This window comes from Bos grunniens, chromosome 16 (assembly GCF_055505025.1).
Source record: "Bos grunniens cultivar Pamir isolate PY7600 chromosome 16, Bosgru_T2T1.0, whole genome shotgun sequence".
Lineage (NCBI taxonomy): Eukaryota > Metazoa > Chordata > Mammalia > Artiodactyla > Bovidae > Bos > Bos grunniens.
Window position 1 is genome coordinate 4,493,338 of NC_141180.1, and position 22,467 is coordinate 4,515,804.

The window sequence follows — 22,467 nt, forward strand, 5'->3', positions numbered from 1 at the left end:
AGGCGGATTCTTTACTAGCTGAGCCACGAGGGAAGCCCAACTAAAGTAGCTCATTAGTTGGGTAGATTTCAGGGAGAATGTGGCATTTGAGCAGTGTCCTGTAGGGTGGTCAGACGAGGAAGCAGAAGAACGGTATCCAAGGCTGTGCTGTAATTTGGGTGAGCAGAGATGGCAGTTTGCATCTGGTCCATGGAAGATGTGAGGTCAGATGTGGATCTGTTCTGAAGATAAAGTCAGTGGGTGCGCTGAAAGATTTAGTGTGAAGTGTGAGAGAAAGAGGAGTGAAGAATCCATGGATCCATGATTTCTCAACCAAGAAACTGGCAGGATGTATGTTAATTTTTCTGAAATGGGGAAGACTGTGGAGAGGAGAAATTTGGGGGGAAGAATAAGCATTTAGTTTTGGACATGATGAGTCTGAAATGTCTGTTAGACATCCAAACAAGACATTGATCCGGGGCTTCCTTGGTGGCTCAGACAGTAACGATTCTGCAGTACAGGAGACCTGAGTTTGATCCCTGGGTCGGGAAGATCCCCTGGAGAAGGGAATGGCAGTCCACTCCATCATTCTTTCCTGGAGAATTCTGTGGACAGAGGAGCCTGGCAGGCTATAGTTCATGGGGTTGCAAAGAGTCAGATAACGACTGGATGACTAACACTTTCTTTCGCTTTAGGCAGATGGATAAAGAGGCAGAAGCCAAAATTAGACCTAAGATATGCGTGTGGGTGTCATCAGCGTGTAGATAGATGGTAGTGTCTAGAGTCATTGGACTGGAGACCAAGTGAGATGGCCAGGGGAAGTGTATAAATGGGAACGACAGGCGGCCCAGAGGCCGGGGAGGAGCAGAGGGCAGCCACCAAGGAGGAGGGCTGAGTGAGCGACCCCGGACACGGGAGAGGGTTCAGTTACCTGTGGGGCCAAGGAGAGAAGGAGGGCCCGGCTCTGTCAGATGCTGGTGACGGGTTGAATCGGGAGAACGTGGACCTGATCTCTGGGCTTGGTCACGTGGAGATGGGACGCCCCAGCGGGCACAGCGCTGCTGGGGAGGTGAGGGAGCCCTTGTGACTACGGGGCAGGCGAGGAGGGTGTGGGGACGGCAGTGCAGTCAGCTGGTCTGAGTTGTCCCCTAAGGAGGAGCGTTGACAGGGACAGAGTGGGAGAAGACGTGGGGTCAGGAGGAGCACCCGAGTCTGTGGGCCGGGCGAGGAGCTGGCCTCCGCGGAGCCGACACGGCGTGCGGCTGGAGGAGAGCTGGTGCCTGGGGCAGGCAGAACGCCTCCTTCAGTTGCTTTAGATTCTTTTTCTTAATCAATGGGATTCAGAAGCAGGGTCATCAGCTGAAGAGAGGGGGAGGCAGTTGGACCTTTAAGGGGAGCAGAGATGCAGAGTAGATGGAGAGCGAGTGGGCTGGAGAGGAAAGGGGTTGCCCAGAGCGCTGTTGAGATGTTAGGTTGTGAATTCAGGAGAGCACCGGCCTCACACCGGCTCAGTTCCTCCCTGGATCCCTGGGCCTCTGTGCGGGACTCTCGGGTGCTCGCTCCCCGCCAGCCTGCTCTGCCCTGTGTCGATGCCGGGAGCCCCGTTTCCTGGGTCCGCTTCCCTGCTTGACCCCAGGCCCGCTGCCTCCCTGCCTTCTAGCCTCGGCTCAGGTGTTGTCTTCATTGTGACGTCTGCCCTGGACCTCACTGTCCACACCTGAAAGCTCCTTGCCCCCAGCCCCGAGCTCCCCTGGCAGTTCTGTTCTATTTCCCACACTCATCCCCTTCTGACGTATTACGTCACTTATTGCATTTATTATTTCATGCATTCTGCTCTGCGCCCTGCCACGCCATCCCCCAACACTAGATACTTAAATCTTATGAAGGCTTGAATCTTTGTCTGTTTCACTCATTTCTGGTCTTCACACGTCTAAAAGAGAACCCAACATATGGTAAATACTCAATTAAAAGTTTATTGAATGAATGAATGAGTTCATGGTCTGGTGGTCAAGAAGTTCAAAGGACTTAATCCTGTTGCAAATTATTTCATGTCTGTTGATATATTTTAGAAGGACTGTTGTTCCATTGAGTTACTGGTTCTGATGATAAATTGCACTGAGTGGTAAATTTTATACCCTTCAGAGTGTTTTTCTATTCCTTGTACCATGGTGGTCTAATTTAATACACTTCAGTCATGTGATTACCCAGTCCTTGAAATGGAATAAAAATAATAGTTTATTTCTGTCCCTTTACATACTTCATTCTCTTGGTTTAGCTTTAAGCTGACCTGCCTTATTCCTACTTATTGCAGTCTGTGTTTATATATAGCTGCAAACTGAAGGCCTGGCATTTAGCACATGGCTGTAAGTATCTGATGATTTAATTTATTGTAGTACTTCAGTGTGGTTCTCACTAACCCGTCAAGGTTTACTGAGCCTGTGTAAGAAGAAATATTTAAATTAGACAACTTATTTTTTTTAACCCCAAAGTATTATATAGAAAGGAAATGTTAAAGATCCATAAGAAATTAATATGTTTTAAAAGTAAATTTTTTTACTGTATTTAAATTTTTACTTAAATTTCTAAAGATTTCTGATTTATTAAAAATTATTTTTCTCTAGCTCTCAAGACTTTATTCGTTATCTTTGTGCTCAAAAAGGGTTTCTAATAAGTAAATTTTTGAGACATAGTCATTAAGGGGATGGCAGAGGATAAGATGGTTAGATGGCATCACCGACTCAGTGGACATGAATTTAAGCAAACTCTGGGAGCCAGTGGAGGACGGAGGAGGCTGGTGCACTGCAGTCCATGGGGTCATAATGAGTTGGACTTAGCAACTGAACAACATTTTTCTTCAGGCGAAGGAGTGTCAGTCAGTTCAGCTGCTCAGTCATGTCTGACTCTTTGCGACCCCATGGACTTCAGCACGCCAGGCTTCCCTGTCCACCACCAACTCCTGGAGCTTGCTCAGACTCATGTCCATAGAGTCAGTGATGCCATCCAACCATCTCATCCTCTGTCGTCCCCTTCTCCTCCCCCTTCAATTTTTCCCAGCATCAGGGTCTTTTCAAATGAGTCAGTTGTTTGCATCAGATGGCCAAAGTATTGGAGCTTCAACTTCAGCATCAGTCCTTCCAATGAATATTCAGGACTGATTTCCTTTAGGACAGACTGGTTGGATCTCCTTGTAGTCTAAGGGTCTCTCAAGAGTCTCCAACACCACAGTTCAAAAGCATCAGTTCTTCAGCACTCAGCTTTCTTCACAGTCCAACTCTAACATCCATACATGACTACTGGAAAAACCATAGCTTTGACTAGATGGACCTTTGTTGGCAAAGTAATGGTCTCTGCCTTTTAATATGCTGTCTAGGTTGGCCATAGCTTTTCTTCCAAGGACCAAGTATCTTTTAATTTCATGGCTGCAGTCACCATCTGCAGTGATTTTGGAGCCCCCCCGAAAATAAAGTCTCTCACTGTTTCCATTGTTTGCCCATCTATTTGCCATGAAGTGATGGGGCCAGATGCCATGATCTCAGTTTTCTGAATGTTGAGTTTTAAGCCCACCTTTTCGCTGCCCTCTTTCACTTTCATCAGGAGCTCTTGCGGGTGTGCACATCTGTGTGCTGGGTTGCACGTGTGCCCCTGCTGCTTTGCTTCAGGGACCAGACTGCCACTTAGGCACTGAAGTCAGTGCTCCCCACCCCTCGTTTGGCCTCCTCTCCTCAGGACAACCTTCTTACGAGCTTTTAACTGAAAAATCACATACTTCTCTTAAAATGATAGAAGAATCTTGAAATTTAATCACTGTCATCCTCAGAGATTTGATGGATTGATTGCAATTAAATATTTATGGGACATATGTCTGAAGCACTGCAGTCATTAGAACACAGATTAGTAGCGCAGCTTGTTTTGGATTTGGGGACTAAATGCCAGAAATGGGCTGAGTAGTGAAGTTATCAAAGTATTAAGAGAAACACATACTTCGTCTCTCAGAGGAAAGATACGTTCCCAGTTGTCCACTGGCCTACCATTAAAGTTTAACCTGTGAATCTGATCAGAACATATTTGTTACGTTTTTTGTGAAGAAGCTTGCCATCCAGGTGTGTCCTTCATGTTTTATTGTACTCTTACAGCGTTCATCTTGATTGTGTTTCAGAAGTTGGATGGTGCATGTTCATTTCCCTTAGATAGTCGTGCAAACTGAAGTGCATTTACAGCAACGCGTAGTTTCTTTGGATTCACTCGATCTCCTATTCAGATGGTTACCTGAAGATAAAGACACTTCAGAAAACCTTAGTGATGTCAGTATCAAAAAGAGGCAGCAGGAAGCAGTTTTGCTGCCTAATTACACTTGTCTTGTAACCTGTTAAACCATCTTAAGGTCACATCCTAAGGATTAACCAGATCCACTTCTTGTAATTGTTGATGACTTAGAGGGGATGATGTTATTGATTTTAAGGAATGCATTTATTCTTATTAAATACATCTCATCTGTTTTTCATAATTAAATTCTGGAATCAGTTCTGTGGATTAGGCCTGTGAACTTTTCTGAGATTTCCGGCTACGGTTTTTAAGTTTTGGGAGGTGGTTGCACATGTTTAGTTCCAGTTTTAATTTTTCCTTTTGGAGTAAAAAGCGAAATATTAAGATTTATGTAAAAAGCATCATCTTAAAGCATACTCATGCACTCTTTTAAAAACCTCCTTGCAACCTAATTTTATCTTATATCTGAAGTACCTCCATTGTTATTTACAGTTTTACTTGTTACTACTTGCCATTCTTAGCTAATTCTTCCAAAATGTATGTCTTGAATACATTTGCTAAGCGATATGTGTTGTGTAGCCTTTGCTTTTCCTGCAAGTAATGCTGTTTAGTTCAAAATTACCTCTCTGTCTACAGCAGTAGCTACTGTTTTCACCTACTATGAAACGCTCCAGTTATAAGAGTGGTGTGACCATGAACCAACCCCACTTGGGAAAATAAAAAAAAGCTGTTATTGAATCAAAAATATAAAAAGGAGTTTAGAGAACTGTTAGGTTCAGCATTCCTCTCCCTTAATATCTCTTCTCAGTTATTCCTGGGGGTCTGCGTTGGTGTATATGTGTGTGTGTGTAATGTGTATGGTGTGTGTGTGCACACAATCAACCTTTTAAGAACATTTTCATTAAGTGTGTATGTTGATAAGTGTCAGTCACTGAGAGGATTGTTTGCAAAGTCAGTGATAACATGGGGCGTTTTACCAAGTGGTGCATTTCTATTAGCTCAAATCACTAGTTTAGTAACACAAAGTAATTAGTCATGCTCAAAAATGCATCATCAGTAAATAGTTTTGAGATTTATCTCTTTCTAGACTTGAACTGTTCCACTCAAACTAAAATGAATGGATTATTTCCAGTAAACACAAAAATGAAAACCTTTTAAACAGTCTTGTAGTCTTAATCTTTTAAGGCAAATTAAGTCCTTTAAAAGGATGTCTTAGTTTGTTCCACTTGTCAGTAATGTATTACTTTAAATTTATCATTGTGCTTCACCTTATTTTTTCAAAATCCGTCACATTAGATCACTTTAGTTTGATTTATCATACTGTGTTGAAAATGTGCGTAAGTCAAATTCTGCAGGCGTTTTAAACTACATTAGTTTCAAATTAACTGTTTATTGTAGGTAGTAGCAAAGACACCCAGGATTGTAAGTTAACTGCCTTTTAGCACAAGATGAAATGAGTAATTCCACACATTATAGCTATTTAACTCTTAAACCACGTGAAGCGTGTGCCCTTTAGGATCATTTCTGTGTGTTCCGTCCCTCGGTAAGCATCTATTTCCACTTACGTGTTGGGCGTTAAAGCTGCCTCTACCAAGGGGCCGTGGTCCCTTCTCAGGAAGTGCAGGAGTTTGCGACAGGAAGGGTGGAGGTGGTGGGGAAAGTGGATTTGAGTATTGAACGTTCACTCTTTGCCTGCACCACGGGCACTAAATGTGATCGTTTACATTTTTAAGAGAATAGTTGATACACAGCGTTGTTAGTTTCTGGGTACAGCACAGCAGTTCAGTCATGTATCTACTCTTTTTCAGATTCTTTTTCCTCATAGGTTATTACACAATATTGAGTAGAGTTCCCCGTGCTATACAGTAGGTCCTTATTTATTTATGTTATGTATAATAGTGTGTATCTGTTAATCCCAAATTCCTGATTTATCCCTCACCTTTCCCCTTTGGTAACTAACTCTCACAAAACCCCATCAGATGTTTCTGTGTTGTTACTCCCATTTTACAGAAGGGGAGACGGTCTCAGAGACGGCAGGCTACCCGAGATCATAAAGCTAACGATGGCAGTGAGAGGCAACCTCTCAAACGCCAGACTCCACGTTCACATTCGTTTGTAGTCTCGGTACCTCCTCCGCGCCAAGCATAATGCGGGTGTTAAAATGGGCCATCTACGGGCCCTGCTCTCAGTTCTCATTTTTATGAGAGCAGCTCATACTCTTGGCAAAAATGCCATGGCTGTGTCTTTTTAGGTTATGTCCCTTTAAACTCATTTTACCACGTTTTTGGCCAAAACCATTCTACGGTAAAAAGGCAGTTAAACGTCATTTTGCACAGGAACCTGTTGGTTCATTGGCCATTCTTTCCTAATTTGGGTCTGTAAGAGATTTCTGTCTCAGCATCTTAACCACCAACATGTGGTTAGTGGCCTCCAGTTTCTGCCGGGGAATGACACCGACCTCACCCCTCCTCTCGGTTAGTTTTGTCCTTTAACCATTTAACCAGAAAACCAGGGCAGACCATGAGAAGGTTTTAGAAGTCAAGGTCTCTTATTTATCTAAACTTTAAATTTATAGGGTGAAAAAATCATGGCCAGGATTAATTAATTCTCTTAAGATGAAGAGGAACCTCTTAACGTTAATCCTCAGTCTCAAGTCTGTTCTTCAGACATCACTCAAGACTTCCTTATGTCAGCCTTTGGCTCTCATGCAACGGAGCCTTAAAGACAATTCACCATCATCATGAGTGGGGAAACCACAAAACATTTATAAGATTTTTCATAATCTAAGAAACACACACGTCTGGTGCCACAGACCAACAATATAAAACTAACCAAGTGCCAGTGATACACGCGTGTGTAAAACGTGTCACTGGTTTATGCCTGGAGCCGGTCAACAAGACTATCCCTTAAGGATATTTTCCGAAACCCCGGGATTCTGCTTTGCTGTGTGTGTAGGAGCAGGGTGGAAACGGGGCAGAGCAGATGGTGGGCTGTGTTTTGAAGAGGATCTCTGGGTACTTTTGGTAGCTTCGAGTTCCCACCCCCATCTCTCCTTTCAGAATGCCGAAAAATATTGTTTAACCTCCTGTAAGTCAACAGGAATTTACTTTGAATTTTATTCATATTTGTAACCACAGTTTTGATCATTTGATCAACACATTTGCTGTGAATTGTGAAGTTATATTTGTTGTATTATTAAGTGGTTAGACCTATCTGGTGCTCTTACCCTTTAGGACTAGTAGTTTAGATCTGGAGTGTTTTATTTTACTGGATAAAGTTAATATCAACTTCAAATAGTAACATCTAACATTTCTTGGATGCTTACGTAACCATAATAAACCTGTGTTAATTTAATGTGTGCAGCCATGTCCTGAAGCAAATACTGAGAACACTGAGGCCTGGGGGTGGATTCAGCTCCCCCAGGCCAAAGTTGGGCTGGCGGCAAGCCTTGTGCAGACCCTCCCAGGGGCTGTGGTCTTTGTGTCCACACTGTTTTATTTACTGATGGGGTCTGTCTAACCAGCTTCTCTTTATGGTCCACCTGCTGTCTCAGTGGTCTGCGTTTTCCTGTTGTATATCTGTGTTTATACACATGTAACGTGAGTGTCTGCTAGTACTTTTGGTGTAAGTAAAAGTCTAATCTTATGAAGTAAATGACAGTTAACATATTTGACATGTTTTAATTTCAGTTTATCGATGGTCGACTGGCAAAACTAAATGCAGGAAAGGGTTTCTCTGATGCATTTGAAGAAGAGATCACTTCCGGTGGCTTTTGTGGAGGTAAAGACTAGTTCCAGTGTGGCTGTCCATTTTCTGAATAACAATTATCTATGGTTTTTGCACCTATGGCACATATGTCTACTTTGTAAACTACCATTTTCTCGTAAATATCTGATGCCTTCAGTACATTAGTTTATCATATAAAGAACTCTAGTGTTGACTTACTTTGCCTGATATGTTATGCTCGGCATTCAGATGGTCTCATGAGCTGGCAGTGGTTTGCTTGGATAGTCTCTTAATACGACTGGAAAAAAATGTCACAGAAATGCAGTTAGTTTGTTCCTCCTGACTAATTTTCTCTGCTAGAGAAATACTAATGATATCTATCAATACTACTTGAGTAAGAATTAGGGAATTGAGATTGTGGTGCACGTAGTAGCTTTTAACATAATCCAGAAAGACAGGTCTGAACGTGACAACTGCTGCTGCATTTTTAAGTAAGAGTGTCTTTATAGAAGTCTGCCTTTTTTCTTTTTTTTGCTTTGCAGGCCCCTGCAGCATTTAGGAACAGACTTTTCAGTTTACTGTCCCACGTTCTTACCCTTGTCTGGGTGATAAGTGCTCACTTAAAGATGTGGGAGGAGGCATCTCATTTTGCATGTGTGACACACATTAGTGACATCCCACTTTTATTTAATATAATTAACTGTAATATAATTGAGCAGTTACATTGTTTGAAATGTCAGTAATTGAAACTGTGTTGTAGTATCTAGGAAATGAATGACTTAGGAACGGGTACTCGGTCCGTGATGATCCAGCACCTAGTCCTGACTCTATACTTGATAATCCGGCACCTAGTCCTGACTCTATACTTGATGATCCAGCACCTAGCCCTGACTCTATACTTGATGATCCAGCACCTAGCCCTAACTCTGCACTTGATGATCTGGTACCTAGTCCTGACTCTGCACTTGATCTAGCACCTAGTCCTGACTCTGCACTTGATCTGGCACCTTGTCCTGACTCTGCACTTGATGATCCAGCACCTAGTCCTGACTCTGCACTTGATCTGGCACCTAGCCCTGACTCTGCACTTGATCTGGCACCTAGCCCTGACTCTGCACTTGATGATCCCGTACTTAGTCCTCACTCTATACTTGATGATCCGGCACCTAGCCCTGACTCTGTACTTGATGATCCGGTACCTAGTCCTGACTCTGTACTTGATGATCCCATACTTAGTCCTGACTCTATACTTGATGATCCGGCACCTAGCCCTGACTCTGTACTTGATGATCCGGTACCTAGTCCTGACTCTGCACTTGATGATCCAGCACCTAGTCCTGACTCTGCACTTGATGATCCAGCACCTAGTCCTGACTCTGCACTTGATGATCCAGCACCTAGCCCTGACTCTGCACTTGATCTGGCACCTAGCCCTGACTCTGCACTTGATCTGTCACCTAGCCCTGACTCTGCACTTGATGATCCGGTACCTAGTCCTGACTCTGTACTTGATGATCCGGCACTTAGTCCTGACTCTATACTTGATGATCCAGTACCTAGTCCTGACTCTATACTTGATGATCTGGCACCTAGTCCTGACTCTGCACTTGATCCGGTACCTAGTCCTGACTCTGCACTTGATGATCCAGCACCTAGTCCTGACTCTGCACTTGATCCGGTACCTAGTCCTGACTCTGTACTTGATGATCTGGCACCTAGTCCTGACTCTGCACTTGATGATCCAGCACCTAGTCCTGACTCTGTACTTGATGATCCAGCACCTAGTCCTGACTCTGTACTTGATGATCTGGCACCTAGTCCTGACTCTGTACTTGATGATCTAGTACTTAGTCCTGACTCTGGCAGACAGTTTTGCTTGAAACCTTAAGAGTCCTCTTCATTCCTTCAGCCAGTATTTGCTGAGTGTTTCCTATGTACCAGACGCTGTTCTAGATTTGGGACGAAGTAAGTGAATAATCCCGTGTGTTCATTTTCACGGGGTGGTAATAGTGCTCCCCCCGACCTAGTTTTCTATAGGTTTAATTCATCGGGAAGGAAATCTTTAGTCTGTGTGTAAGTAAATAGTTGTTACAATTGAGAAATAAAAGGTGAAAAGACAAAGAATAATTAGTACTTGTCTACAAATCTCCCAAAATTTAACTTTAATATTAAATAAAATTTATTTTTTCACCCCCAAAATACAAAAACTGTTGAGATCGCTTTTCACTGAAAGAGGTACAGGTGATCTGAGTGGCTGTGGACCTCCCTCTGATGCAAGTAGGGTTACGTTTCATGGAACGCTTTCAGCTTGGGGAAAAACTTAGTTTCCTTGACCTAGCAAGTGAGCTGAATGTGCAGTCCTTCAGAAGCCCCTTGCTTTCCTCAGCTCACGGCAGAAAATTTAGCCTCAATGGAACTTTTGTGTTAAAATAAGGCTTTCTTACTTTTCACCTCAGACAAGCAGAATATTGTCAGCTCATGGACAAATTGCTTGCGGCAGCTCCTGAGTATTTATATAACTGCGATCTCATTATTGTTACGACCCGTGGGGCTGGTATCCTGTATGGAATTGGGGATGACACCGTGGGACAGTAATGGGGTGGAACTGAGATCCTTTTGTGTAGTAAATTCTGTAGCCTTCACCCTTGGTCTGCAGACCTCAGTAACAGAGGAGAGTATAGGTGGCTTTTATGGTGGGAGGAGGGTCACCAAATTTTTTCATGAAAGGTCCTACTGTTTAAAGAAGAATAGAAGAATATTTATCACCAGTTAGCCGCTGATTTAGAGACTGCTGCACTTTCAGTACAACTTAATGCCAGCCACTTTGTTGTTCTTTCTTAAAATTAAAAAAGGTTTTGAACACTTCTTTTACTTTTGGGGAGCCAGTACTGATCCAAAAGAAAGCATTCATTTCAGTAAGTTTGGGGCTTCCCAGTGGCTAGTGGTAAAGAATCTACTTGTAATGCAGGAGACCTGGGTTCGATCTCTGGGTCAGGAAGATTACGCTGGAGAAGAAAATAGCAACTCACTCCAGTATTCTTGCCTGGAGAATCCCATAGACAGAGGAGCCTGGCGGGCTACAGTCCATGGGGTCACAAAGAGTCAGACAGGACTGAGCAAGTAAAAATCAACAGCAGCATTTCAGTAGGTGTAGCAAGAAAGTACATTGAAAAAATTATGCCTGGTGATCGTGTGATTTTCTAACTGTTAAATTTTAAGCTGTTATCTTAGAAAGACAGAGACATTCATCTTAGAAGAAAATAAAGCAAAATCATTAAGATTTGAATAGACGAATAATAAAAATTAGCAGTGTTTTTACTAATGAGATATATGTGTATATAAGGGTCCAAAAAATAGTTCCTAGAAGTCAGCTGAAACATTTTTTATCTGGACTACTCTTGTGAGAAAGAATAGGTCTGAGATACTGTTCTTCAAAAAGTAAACTTTTGTAGCTTTTTCATTTCTCTCCTAGTTACAATGGAAATGGTGATTAATGTTCATGCTTCCTGAATTAGTATGCGGCAGAAGCTCTTCTAAGAGCTCTCCAAATATTATCTCACTTAACCCTCCCAGCGCCCAGGAGGGACTCTGAGCATCCTTATTTTACTGAGGGCACCCACCTCGGTAACTTGCCCAAGGTCACACGTGACTGCCTGGCTTCAAAGCTCTCGCTTTAATAACTGTGATATATGCCTTCTTATGATAAGAGATCGTTTTAATTAGAAGGCCTTTAGTAAACAAGAGCAGTACTCAGGGCTTCTCTGCTCTGATGGATAAAAGCAAAATTCCTGTCTCTTTTGATTATCCTTTGAAGATTTTATATATATATATCCCTCAGGAAGATCACTACAGGAGAAATCAACAGTCACTGGAGTTGAAGGAATCATTATGTTTCTCTAAGCAAAAACAGCTGAGAAACTTTAGACAAGCCTCTCATTCCCACCCCCACCCCCCGGGCCATTAATGTGGCGGTTTACGCGCTGTTTTTGGTGCTGCGTGCGTGCTCCTGATAGCGTGAATACGAGTATGGTGGAGCCCTGTCGTCACTGTGGCTCTGGCTGGAAACACAGAGCAGGCCGGCCCCACACAGACCTCGTCCGCTCATGTTGAATCTAGAGCTGTGGTTAAGGGCCATGAACGCAGGGAGTTTTCCAAAACTGTTCTCCGTCTCGGTGAACCCCGGCCTGGTCAGAACTGTTCAGGAAATGCATGTTGCTCCTGGTCCCTTTTGTGGGACCCATCTTCTCCTGAGAGGAAAGGAAAGAGGATATTCAGAAATACGTGAAGAGAAGAATGTCATGGGGTTAAAAGGACGAAGGAGCCATTAGATCAACACAAATAACAATCTGTGAAAAGCAGCTAAGGAATATTGAGTCAAGAACATGTTTATTTTTCCCCCCATAATTTTTTAAATTGATTTACGATGCTGTATTCATTTCAGGTGTATAACATAGTAATTCTGTATTTTTATAGATTATACTCCATTTAAAGTTATTATTAACGAATTCATTGGCAGCCTAGTTAGGACTCTGCCTTTTCACTGCCAGGGTCATGGGCTTCATCCCTAGTTTGGGAACTAAGATCCCACAAGCTTCGCTGCTTGGCCAAAAAAAAAAAAAAACCACCACTGTACCCTTTCGGGGCTTCCCTGGTGGTTCAGACGGTAAAGAATCTACCTACAATGCAAGGAATCCAGGTTCCATCCCAGGTTTGGGAAGATCCCCTGGAGAAGGGAATGGCAACCACTCCATTATTCTTGCCTGGAGAATTCCATGGAGAGGGGAGCCTGGCGGGCTACAGTCCAAAGACTCTTTGGGGTCACAAAGAGTCAGACACGACTTAGCAACTAATGCTTTCACACTTTCGAAGTTACTGTAAGATATTGGCTGTACAGTATGCTGCACTTTGTTTTATACCTAATAGTTTGGTCCTCTATTTTTTTTACTTAATAAATGAAAAAAATAGATACTAAAAATCCATACCTCGTTTTCTAAACTTTAAAAAGTAGACGCGTTTTCAGGTTGATTTTATATGGAGTGTACGGTTACTCTCCGCATCAATAGCATTTGTTTCTTCATTAGTTCCCCAGCAGAGTCTGGTCAGTCTTGTGTTTATTTAATCCTGTTTCTTTCTTTACTGACTGGCAACCAAAGGAATCTGAAGGGGTGGTAGTAATCATTAGTTTCAGTGGCGTTTTTCTGGCCTCACTGAACAATTTAGACCAATTTACATTTTTTGATAAGTAACAACAGATTACTGGAATTAAGCAAATACATTTGAAAAGAAAGACTTTGCACAAGTGAGAAACCAAGATATTTTGTCCTTGAATGTGAGAAAATCACTTGTTTGATTAACAAGAACAATGTTAAGAATTTCCTCAATCATGCTTACTATTTCCACAATCCAGTTACTTTAAAAGAAAGACTAAGGTTTTGTGTGTGTGTGTGTTTCCTGGCATTCACATTTATTTTTTGAGAAGAAAATTAGCCTTTTAAAACACACATTATCAGAGAATAATGTGCTTGTCTCATAAATTTTATGGAAATAGGTGTCTTCAGTCTTAAAAGCTCTAGAATTGAGAGACAATTAGCCTTTTAAAATATTTTTTGATAGGAATCTACCTAAATTGTACCGCCTGTTTTTCTGTTACCTTAAGCTGTGTATTTAGGGACTTCCTGTTTGCCTGGAACCCCGTGATCACACGTCATTACTGAGTGGTTCTCTCTCTCAGCCGTTTCCCCTCAAGGCGGCCGCCCCCTGCCCTTTCTAACGTAGCCTCTTCTGAAGTGACGCGGAGGAAAGCTCTGTATGATTCACCTTATATTTTATTTAGCAATCCTGAAAGCTGAGGGACTGATGAACTGAGAGTAAATACTAAGATTCTTCCCTAGTTGCCGTCTCTGTGAGCATGGGCAGAGTATCACCTCAGAGCCCCAGTGTCCCCCTGGGCGGGCCGTCTGTCCCGTGACCGGCGGCGGGGTGCTGCCGCGTGCTGGGCTCACGCCTCACGTCGCAGCTGCTGGGCGACAGACCGGTCCCAGCGCTCGGTTCCCCAGGGCAGGCTGGCCTGACTCACTGGCCGCCAAGCCCCCTGCCCTCTCGTCCACCTGCTTTGCCTGTTTCTTAGTGGAAGGGTGCGACTCAAGAGGCATAACGTAGGTAAAAACACTTAACAACCTATGAAGAGCTGAAGAGGAGCTCCTTTGATTCCTCACGACTGTTCCTCTAGACACTGACCTTTCTGTGACTACTCTCAAGTTTTATGATGGTTATTTTCTTTGTGGTTCAGAGGTTTAAAAATACGTTTTCTGGAGTCACATGTGTTCCAGGATGCTAAATAGTTATCACAGAGTAGTTGGTGTTTTTCTTTCCATTTTCTTAAATTCATTTTGGGAAATGAAATAAAACACTTTCCAGAATACCACGAATAATAACCAAATTATAAATATGTGATTTCTTTCTTTTTTTTTAATTTAATTTTATTTTTAAACTTTACATAATTGTATTAGTTTTGCCAAATATCAAAATGAATCTGCCACAGGTATACATGTGTTCCCCATCCTGAACCCTCCTCCCTCCTCCCTCCCCATACCATCCCTAGAGAAGTAAAAAGTACATGAACTGATGAGAACTTTGAATAGAGAAGTAAACCTGTATGAATAATCTGGATAAAGACATAATGTTTATTTTATGTTGTTGATAGAATCTCCTTGAGATGTAAATGAATAGAATAACTGGGATTTTTTTTTCATCGTTTTACAAGAGAAAGGTTAAAAATTTTTTGGTAAGGCCGCATACCATCTGAAACTCATGCCCTTTAAGCACTGAAGGTTGTTTTTATATGGTCTATTTTAGATAGATACGTTTTGCTATAATCATTTCACAAGGCTAGGAAAGTATTATTTCCCCCATGTTTATTCTTCCAGGAAGGCTGCAGTGCCGTGCCTTTTCTGAAAGAAGAGAGTAAGAGACATTTTTCAGAATAGGAGTTGTTTCTTGGTATTTCTTTGAAATTAGGGAGAAATGTTAAGTTCAAGAGTGGATCCAGAGCTGGATGTTTTTGGCCTGATGCTGGTTAGGGATGCAAAGGTATCTGCTGGAAAGGTACTCGGCCTAAGGACCCTCTGCCTCTGTGTTACAACAGTGAGGGACGTGTTTGTTAAGAAGCCACAACCACACACGGGAGAACAGTCTGCTTCAGGCTCCTTTCTACCGGGCGGTCAGTCTGAGTAGCCTTTGGGACTTTGTTTCTTCTCGTGGGAATACTTAAGGTTTAAACAACCAGGAAGGTAGAGGAAATCTGACTGAAGTCAGTTGATACAAACATAACTTTAGACTAGTTGTGTGGCCTTTTTTTGCCTTCTTATATCATCTTATTGATTAAATGAATTAGCATATTTGGAGCCAAATATATATGATTGCTGGTTTTACTGGACTGGTCATGCCTGCATTTGAACTTTCTAATAGCCATGAGGAGCTGCTGCCATATCTCCCTGGGGTAGTGCCTTTCCAGTTTGGATTTACAACTAGACAGTATTGTCTGCAGTATTCTGCAGGTTAATTGCAATAAAGTAAAATTTGCTATCAGTTAATACCAATGTCTAACAACCATAGAAGAATCTTTTTCGTCCTCAAGATTCTTTCCATTGCTAAATTTCCTTCTGGTTTTTTCCTCTCCTTATGTACTTTAAATATTGTTTTAAGATAACCCTAGTTGTGTAAAAGAGCCAAACTTTTACAAAATGCCATAAATACTGAAAAATCATTTGAGGAATTTTGGATTTCAAAAGGTTATTTTTTTCCCCTCTAAAAGTAGTAGTACAATGAAAGAATACTTTAACATATTATCTTCTTATGTGAGTAAAGAAAAAGTATCTGTTCTTAAAAATGCTAGTTACTATGTTCCTAAGAATTAGAGCATTTATTATTAATAGTTCTTACAATGAATTGCTTCTTTTACAACATTGCAGATAAATAAAATTTGCCTGCTAAAATCTTGGAAACACTAGTTCTTGGTGAAGTTTGGTTTATGGATTTATTTTTGATCAGATATTCCTGAAATCTTATTTTTATGTATTCCAGGGAACTCGAAGTCATACCAGCAATGGGTGCATACAGTCAAGGTAATAATAAACCTTCACAGTTTCTTTTTTTTTTTTTTTCCTCTTTAATGATATGTAAAAATGTTCAGTTCAGGTCTGCTGTTTATATATGCTGTTTATGGGCAATATTTTAAAGGTTTCTATATTTTCTCACACTTTAAACATTTTTATGCTTATAGTTTGTTGGTATTTATAAAGAAAATTTTTAAATGGAAAGCTTTTGTCTTTCTATTTTTCAAGATAAATGGCTTGATTTGAAAATCGTGATTTTGCTGTCACCTTATAATATATCCCAAAAGATGAAGTTAGATGGAGTGGTAGGGCTCGATGGGAATTTTATCATTTCTGGTAATGTGCTTTTGTTAACATGGTGTTTTTAAAACATAACTCTCTTGTGCAGATTGAGACTTTATTGCCGAACACTAAAACATTTCAGAAACAGTTGATTGTATTTATTTTTTATTAAGCTTTATACACACACACACACACACACACATATATATATATACTGGTCACATTGCCTACGTCTGCCTAAACCACAAAGATGAAAGGATTGTGTTCCATCAATTAAAAGAATAGAGGAGAATTTTTACGTTTTGTATGGAGTTACTATAGCATGTATAAAAGCTTGAAAACATTTAACATGACATAATTATGTAGGTCTTTCTTTAAGCTGTGAGAAAAGCTGTTAATTCTCTATTACCAATAATGCTTTGTTTTCAGGACAGTCAGGCCCCAAATTTTTAGGAACATGTTTCTGTTTTTCCTTTGCAGAAAGGAGGTGCACTATTCAACACAGCAATGACCAAAGCAAGCCCTGCTGTACGAACAGCATATAAATTTGTAAGTTCTCTTTTGATGTTTAAGAATTCTGTTGATAAAATTTTATAACATTTTCTTAGATGATATGCACTTAAATCTAGAATATTTTCTGGTTTCCTTTAAATAAATTTAGAGTTAATATTGACCAAAGCAAACTCAATTATTAAAATTGTATCATTGTCTAGGCAGGGCGTTTCTTTCAGATAATTTAAAAATGCTTTTTATTTAAAAGCTATCCGCAAAATTGCGCCCTCAGATTGAAACAGTCCACAATGAAGTGACAGTTTAAAAGATTTGATTCTTTTATATAACAACGTACTTTAAATTCTCATTGTGTACTTGAGGCTTAACTAGAAACAATTTTTTAAAAATATGACAAGTCCTCTTGCCTCAAAGGTCCCTTGACTTTCCAAAGTTAAAACTCCCCATTGATACCCCATGGCTTATAGTAAAATAATAACACCACCAGGAGCTACCATAGCAAGTAAATAATGAACAAACTGGAAGTCTCTCCGCTCTGATTGCTGAGACCTTTCAGACCTGGCCCCTCCCGTCCTGGCTTATTTCCCTGAAGCCCCCAGCCCTGGTGTCTCCAGGTCTGAGATCCTTCTCGTTCCATGGGTGCAGGACGTTCTCTGCTGTGTCTTCATCCTTCACAATCCATCCCTGCTGCCTGGGACGTCCTTTCCTTGGCTTCTGTCCACCTACTAAATCATCCTACAGGTTTATTTTAGATTAGGCATTCAGTTCAGTTCAGTTCAGTTCAGTTCAGTCGCTCAGTCGTGTCTGACTCTTTGTGACCCCATGAACTGCAGCACGCCAGGCCTCCCTGTCCATCACCAACTCCTGGAGTTCACTCAAACTCACGTCCATCGAGTCGGTGATGCCATCCAGCCATCTCATCTTCTGTCGTCCCCTTCCCCTCCTGCCCCCAATCCCTCCCAGCATCAGAGTCTTTTAGTTCTCTTCAAAAAAAGTCCCTGTGGGCCTCCCTCTGTTTGGGCACTTGTGTCTGTGCCTCTGTCTCTGTAGGAGATTCTTAGGAGCTGATTGGGATTCAGGAAAACTTGCTTTGTGACTCCATGGATTGCAGCCCACCAGGCTCCTCTGCCCATGGGATTTCCCAGGCAAGAATGCTGGAGTGGGTTGCCATTTCCTTCAGGGGATCTTCCCAACCCAGGGATCAAACCTGGGTCTCCTGCATCATTGCAGGGATTTCTTAAAGTCCAAACGTTTGCCCAAAAATACCCCGCTGCTGTGACATGCTTTCTCTTTTCCTTCCCCATTTGTCAGGCCAGGTTATGGCTAGGCGATGGCCATCTGATGGTCTCTGGTGTTTTTAATAGCCTCAGAGGCAGAGTAGGCTAACTGCTAGCCTTTGGATGATCCCTGTGCAAACAGACTGATGTTTTCCCCACCTCATTCAGGTGTAATAGTGGGTAGAATGGGTCCCTGAAAACAGAGTTTTAGATGATAGGTTCTTCTTTTTCTGTGTAACATGACAAGTTAGTAATTTTCATTCAGTGGGATCTTGTACACTTATTCCTGAAACTTGATGGAACTGCTCTGAGCAGACACCGGTGTTGTCATTTTCCAGGCCAAGAATCACGCAAAGCAGGGGATAAAGGAGGTGAAGAGCAAGCTTAGACACAAGGTACGTCCAGAGCGTCTCATTCCACCTCAATTCCTGTGTTAGTGTGAAGCTTATCCTGCACAAATCACATGGGGTTTATGTTTTTAATGACTTTTGAAATGTGCTTAGCCCTTTGTTCAAGGATGCATTTTTCATAACAAGCCCCGTGGCAGCTATCTGCCATTCTGTACACACCCCCCGAACAATCTCTTTACCGTTTGCATATTTTATCGCAGAGGTGGTGAGAGCTTCAAAGGTGCTTTAACTGGATGTATGTCTTCATAAAGTTGATTGCCTTGATATCAAAATTGAAATTCTTGCTTCAAGCTGAGACCTTTTTTTTTTTTAAAGATGATCTCTGGTGCAGAATTAAGGCAGGAATGTCATCATTGGGCTTTACCGGATCTTTCCAATAGTAGCTATTTTAAATTGAAGCATGTTCTTAATGTACAAAGGAGGTGTATTTGAATCTATGAATGTCACATATATGTGAATAGGTATAGGTATGTGTATATGTGTTTGAGTTGATTACATAGTATATTTTTGAAGATTTTATCAGTTACGTTTTAAATTTCTACCTCTGGAGAGAAGAAACTATTTAGAACTTTCATTGTAGTACTGGAGCGTGAATGGGCTTCATATAAATTTTATTCAAATTGTTCAAAAAAGTCAGAGATTATTTTGGAGGTTTTTAGTTCATAGTATATAAAAATGCATTTTCTTCCTAAAGAGCTTGTTTAAACTTACACTCCAGGTGTTAATTTTGTTATTTGCATCTGTCTCAGATACTGTCTATATTGAAAAACCTTAGTAATGAAACGAGTACTTTAGAATAACCACTCGTGTATCTCTTCGGGTGCAGGAAAATGAGGACGACTATGGGACTTGTTCCGGTTCCGTGCAATACACGCCCGTTTACACGTTACACAGCGAGAGGGGAGCAAACCTAGCCAGGCGTAAGCTTTCCCAGGTGAGAGTATTTACTAACCTCCTGTCTCCCACAGTCTGATATTATGTTAATTTCAGTGATTTCTTCAGGAAGAATTTTGGACCCACTGATTTTTTATTTTTATCATATGGTAAGAAATTCTGTGATGATGGTCAATATGAGTAGGCAGAGTCTGGGCAGGTGCAAAGGGCCTGCGAGCCCAGCGTCCAGGAACCAGTCTGCCGCCCGTCACTGGGTCGTGGCCTCATGGTGAGTGCGGGGAGACAGGGCCACGTGCGGTTGCCCAGGAGTGGGAGCAGCTTAATGACGGCTTCCTTTACTACAAAGTAAGGTGAAGCTCATACATGGGGATTTGACCACTAGAGTACTCTGTAGAAATTAAAACATGGAATAATGTATGTCTGTCTTTTTCTAAAGTTAGATGTTTTGTTTGCTGTTAGTAGTTTAAAGCGTCTGCTTCCACCTAATGCTACTTCACGTACTGTCCTAAAGTAGGAATGTGTCCGGGATCAGAGCCGTGTGTGTGTGTCTCTGATTTTGCATCATAAGTGTGCTTTTGTAGGATTTTAAGAAGCAAAAATTGTACACACCACATCATACTTTAAGTGGTCTTAGAAAACTGCCTTTTGAAAGGAGTTTACAAGTGGATTAAAGTTAAGAAACCATTGAACTTGAAGCAGCTGCAAAGCTGCATTTATCACAGCCACCAGTTTACACATGAGGAAGCTAACTGCTGAATGGTCACATCGCTTGCCCAATGAGTGGCCGGGCGGGATGGGCACCCACCTCCGTGCGCAGGTGGCTTCCCTGGCTCCCCAGACTCAGTGCAGTGCTCCCTGCGTCTTCGGGATGGGGAAGGGCCGCGAGGCTGTGCTCTAGAACCTCAGCCTTTGTAAAGAAGACTTGTTTGTTCGGTCATTCAACAGACTATTATGTATCAGGTACTTTCCTAGGTATTGTGGAAAAACTTAAAAGTTCTCTGCTTTAAGGGGCTGTTTTTATAACATACAAAATGCCTTCTCTATGATTTATGTGTTAAGCTTACATTGTCATACATTTGTATGGCTCAATTGCAGTGTATTGGCAGTGAATGCTCGTTCTGTGACTTGAAACAAGCCTTTCAATGAAATAATTTTCTCACAGGGGTAGGAGCCTTTTCTGGCTCCCCCTGTTAACTGGAACACATTCATAAACTTATAAATTAATGATGGATTTGCAATCCCTTTCTTAATTCTTCTCCCATCATTAGAACGTTCACTTCCCGTTTGTCTGTTCTCAAACTTTGATAGCTTAAAAACTTAACCAAAATGTTTACTGCTTTAATGTTGGAGCACTTAGATCGTGTGTGTGTGTGTGTATAAAACACGATAGATTTTTGAATTCTTCTCTGATTTCTTTCGTGATCCATTGGTTGTTTAGTAGCATATTGTTTAGCCTCCACGTTTGATTTTTATAGCTTTTTCCTGTAATTTATTTTTAATCTCATGGTGTTGTGATCAGAAAACATGCTTGATATGATTTCAATCTTCTTAATTTGCCCAAGGCCCGCCTTGTGGCCCAGCACGTGGTCAGCCATAGAGAACGTTGCACCTGTGCTTGAGAAGAGCGTGCTTTTGGGCGGAATGCTTTTATTTATACTTTAGACCACCTGGTCTAACTGGTCATTTAAGGTTGATCTCCTGCCTGGATGTTCTGTCCATTGATGAAAGTAGGGTGCCAGAGTCCCCCGTTATTCCTGTTACTGTCAGTTTCTCCCTTTATGGTTGTTACTATTTCCTTATATATTGAGGTGCTCCTGTGTTGGGTGCATATATATTTACAATTGTTTTATCTCCTTCCTGAATTGATCCCTTGATCATTATGTAGTGTTTTTGTTGTTGTTGAACCTTACAACAGTCTTTATTTTAAAGTCTGTTTTGTCTGCTATGAGAATGGCTACTACAGCTTTCTTTTGATTTCCATTTGCATGGAATACCTTCTTCCATCCCCTCACTTTCAATCTATATGTGTCCCTAGGTCTGAGGTGAGTCTCTTGTAGACAGCATATATACGGGTCCTGTGTTTGTATGCGTTCAGCCAGTCTGTGTCTTTTGGTTGGACCATTTGGTCTATTTACGGTTAAGGTAATTACTGATATGTGTCTCCCTATTGTCATTAAGAAAGTGAAGAGGAACTCAAAAGCCTCTTGATGAAAGTGAAAGTGGAGAGTGAAAAAGTTGGCTTAAAGCTCAACATTCAGAAAACGAAGATCATGGCATCTGGTCCCACCACTTCATGGGAAGTAGATGGGGAAACAGTGGAAACAGTGTCAGACTTTATTTTTCTGGGCTCCAAAATCACTGCAGATGGTGACTGCAGCCATGAAATTAAAAGACACTTACTCCTTGGAAGGAAAGTTGTGACCAACCTAGATAGCATATTCAAAAGCAGAGACATTACTTTGCCAACAAAGGTTCATCTAGTCCAGGCTACGGTTTTTCCTGTGGTCATGTATGGATGTGAGAGTTGGACTGTGAAGAAGGCTGAGCGCTGAAAAATTGATGCTTTTGAACTGTGGTGTTGGAGAAGACTCTTGAGAGTCCCTTGGACTGCAGGGAGATCCAACCAGTCCATTCTGAAGGAGATCAGCCCTGGGTGTTCTTTGGAAGGAATGATGCTAAAGCTGAAACTCCAGTACTTTGGCCACCTCATGCGAAGAGTTGACTCATTGGAAAAGACTCTGATACTAGGAGGGATTGGGGGCAGGAGGAGAAGGGGACGACAGAGGATGAGATGGCTGGATGGCATCACTGACTCGATGGACGTGAGTCTGAGTGAACTCCGGGAGTTGGTGATGGACAGGGAGGCCTGGCGTGCTGCAGTTCATGGGGTCGCAAAGAGTCGGACACCTCTGAGTGACTGATCTGATCTGATTGTCATTAAGCATTTCAGGTTTGTTTTTGTAGGTCTTTTTCCTTCTCTTCCTCTTTTGTTCTCTTCTCTTGTGGCTTGAT

At 41.7% G+C, this 22,467-nt stretch overlaps 1 protein-coding gene across 34 annotated transcripts in view; it reads left to right on the forward strand.

Moving 5' to 3' along the window:
* DENND1B (DENN domain containing 1B) overlaps positions 1–22,467 on the forward strand; it is a 279,101-nt gene that overhangs the window by 219,917 nt on the left and 36,717 nt on the right. For 29 of the 34 annotated variants that reach the window (XM_086343186.1, XM_086343190.1, XM_086343185.1 and 26 more), the window contains 5 exons: positions 7,932–8,022; positions 16,051–16,091; positions 16,845–16,913; positions 18,490–18,546; positions 19,388–19,495. In XM_086343186.1, the coding sequence (XP_086199312.1) occupies positions 7,932–8,022; positions 16,051–16,091; positions 16,845–16,913; positions 18,490–18,546; positions 19,388–19,495 (366 nt within the window). The remainder of the gene's footprint in view (positions 1–7,931; positions 8,023–16,050; positions 16,092–16,844; positions 16,914–18,489; positions 18,547–19,387; positions 19,496–22,467) is intronic. The other 5 variants (XR_015143006.1, XR_015143008.1, XR_015143009.1 and 2 more) reach the window with 1 other exon arrangement.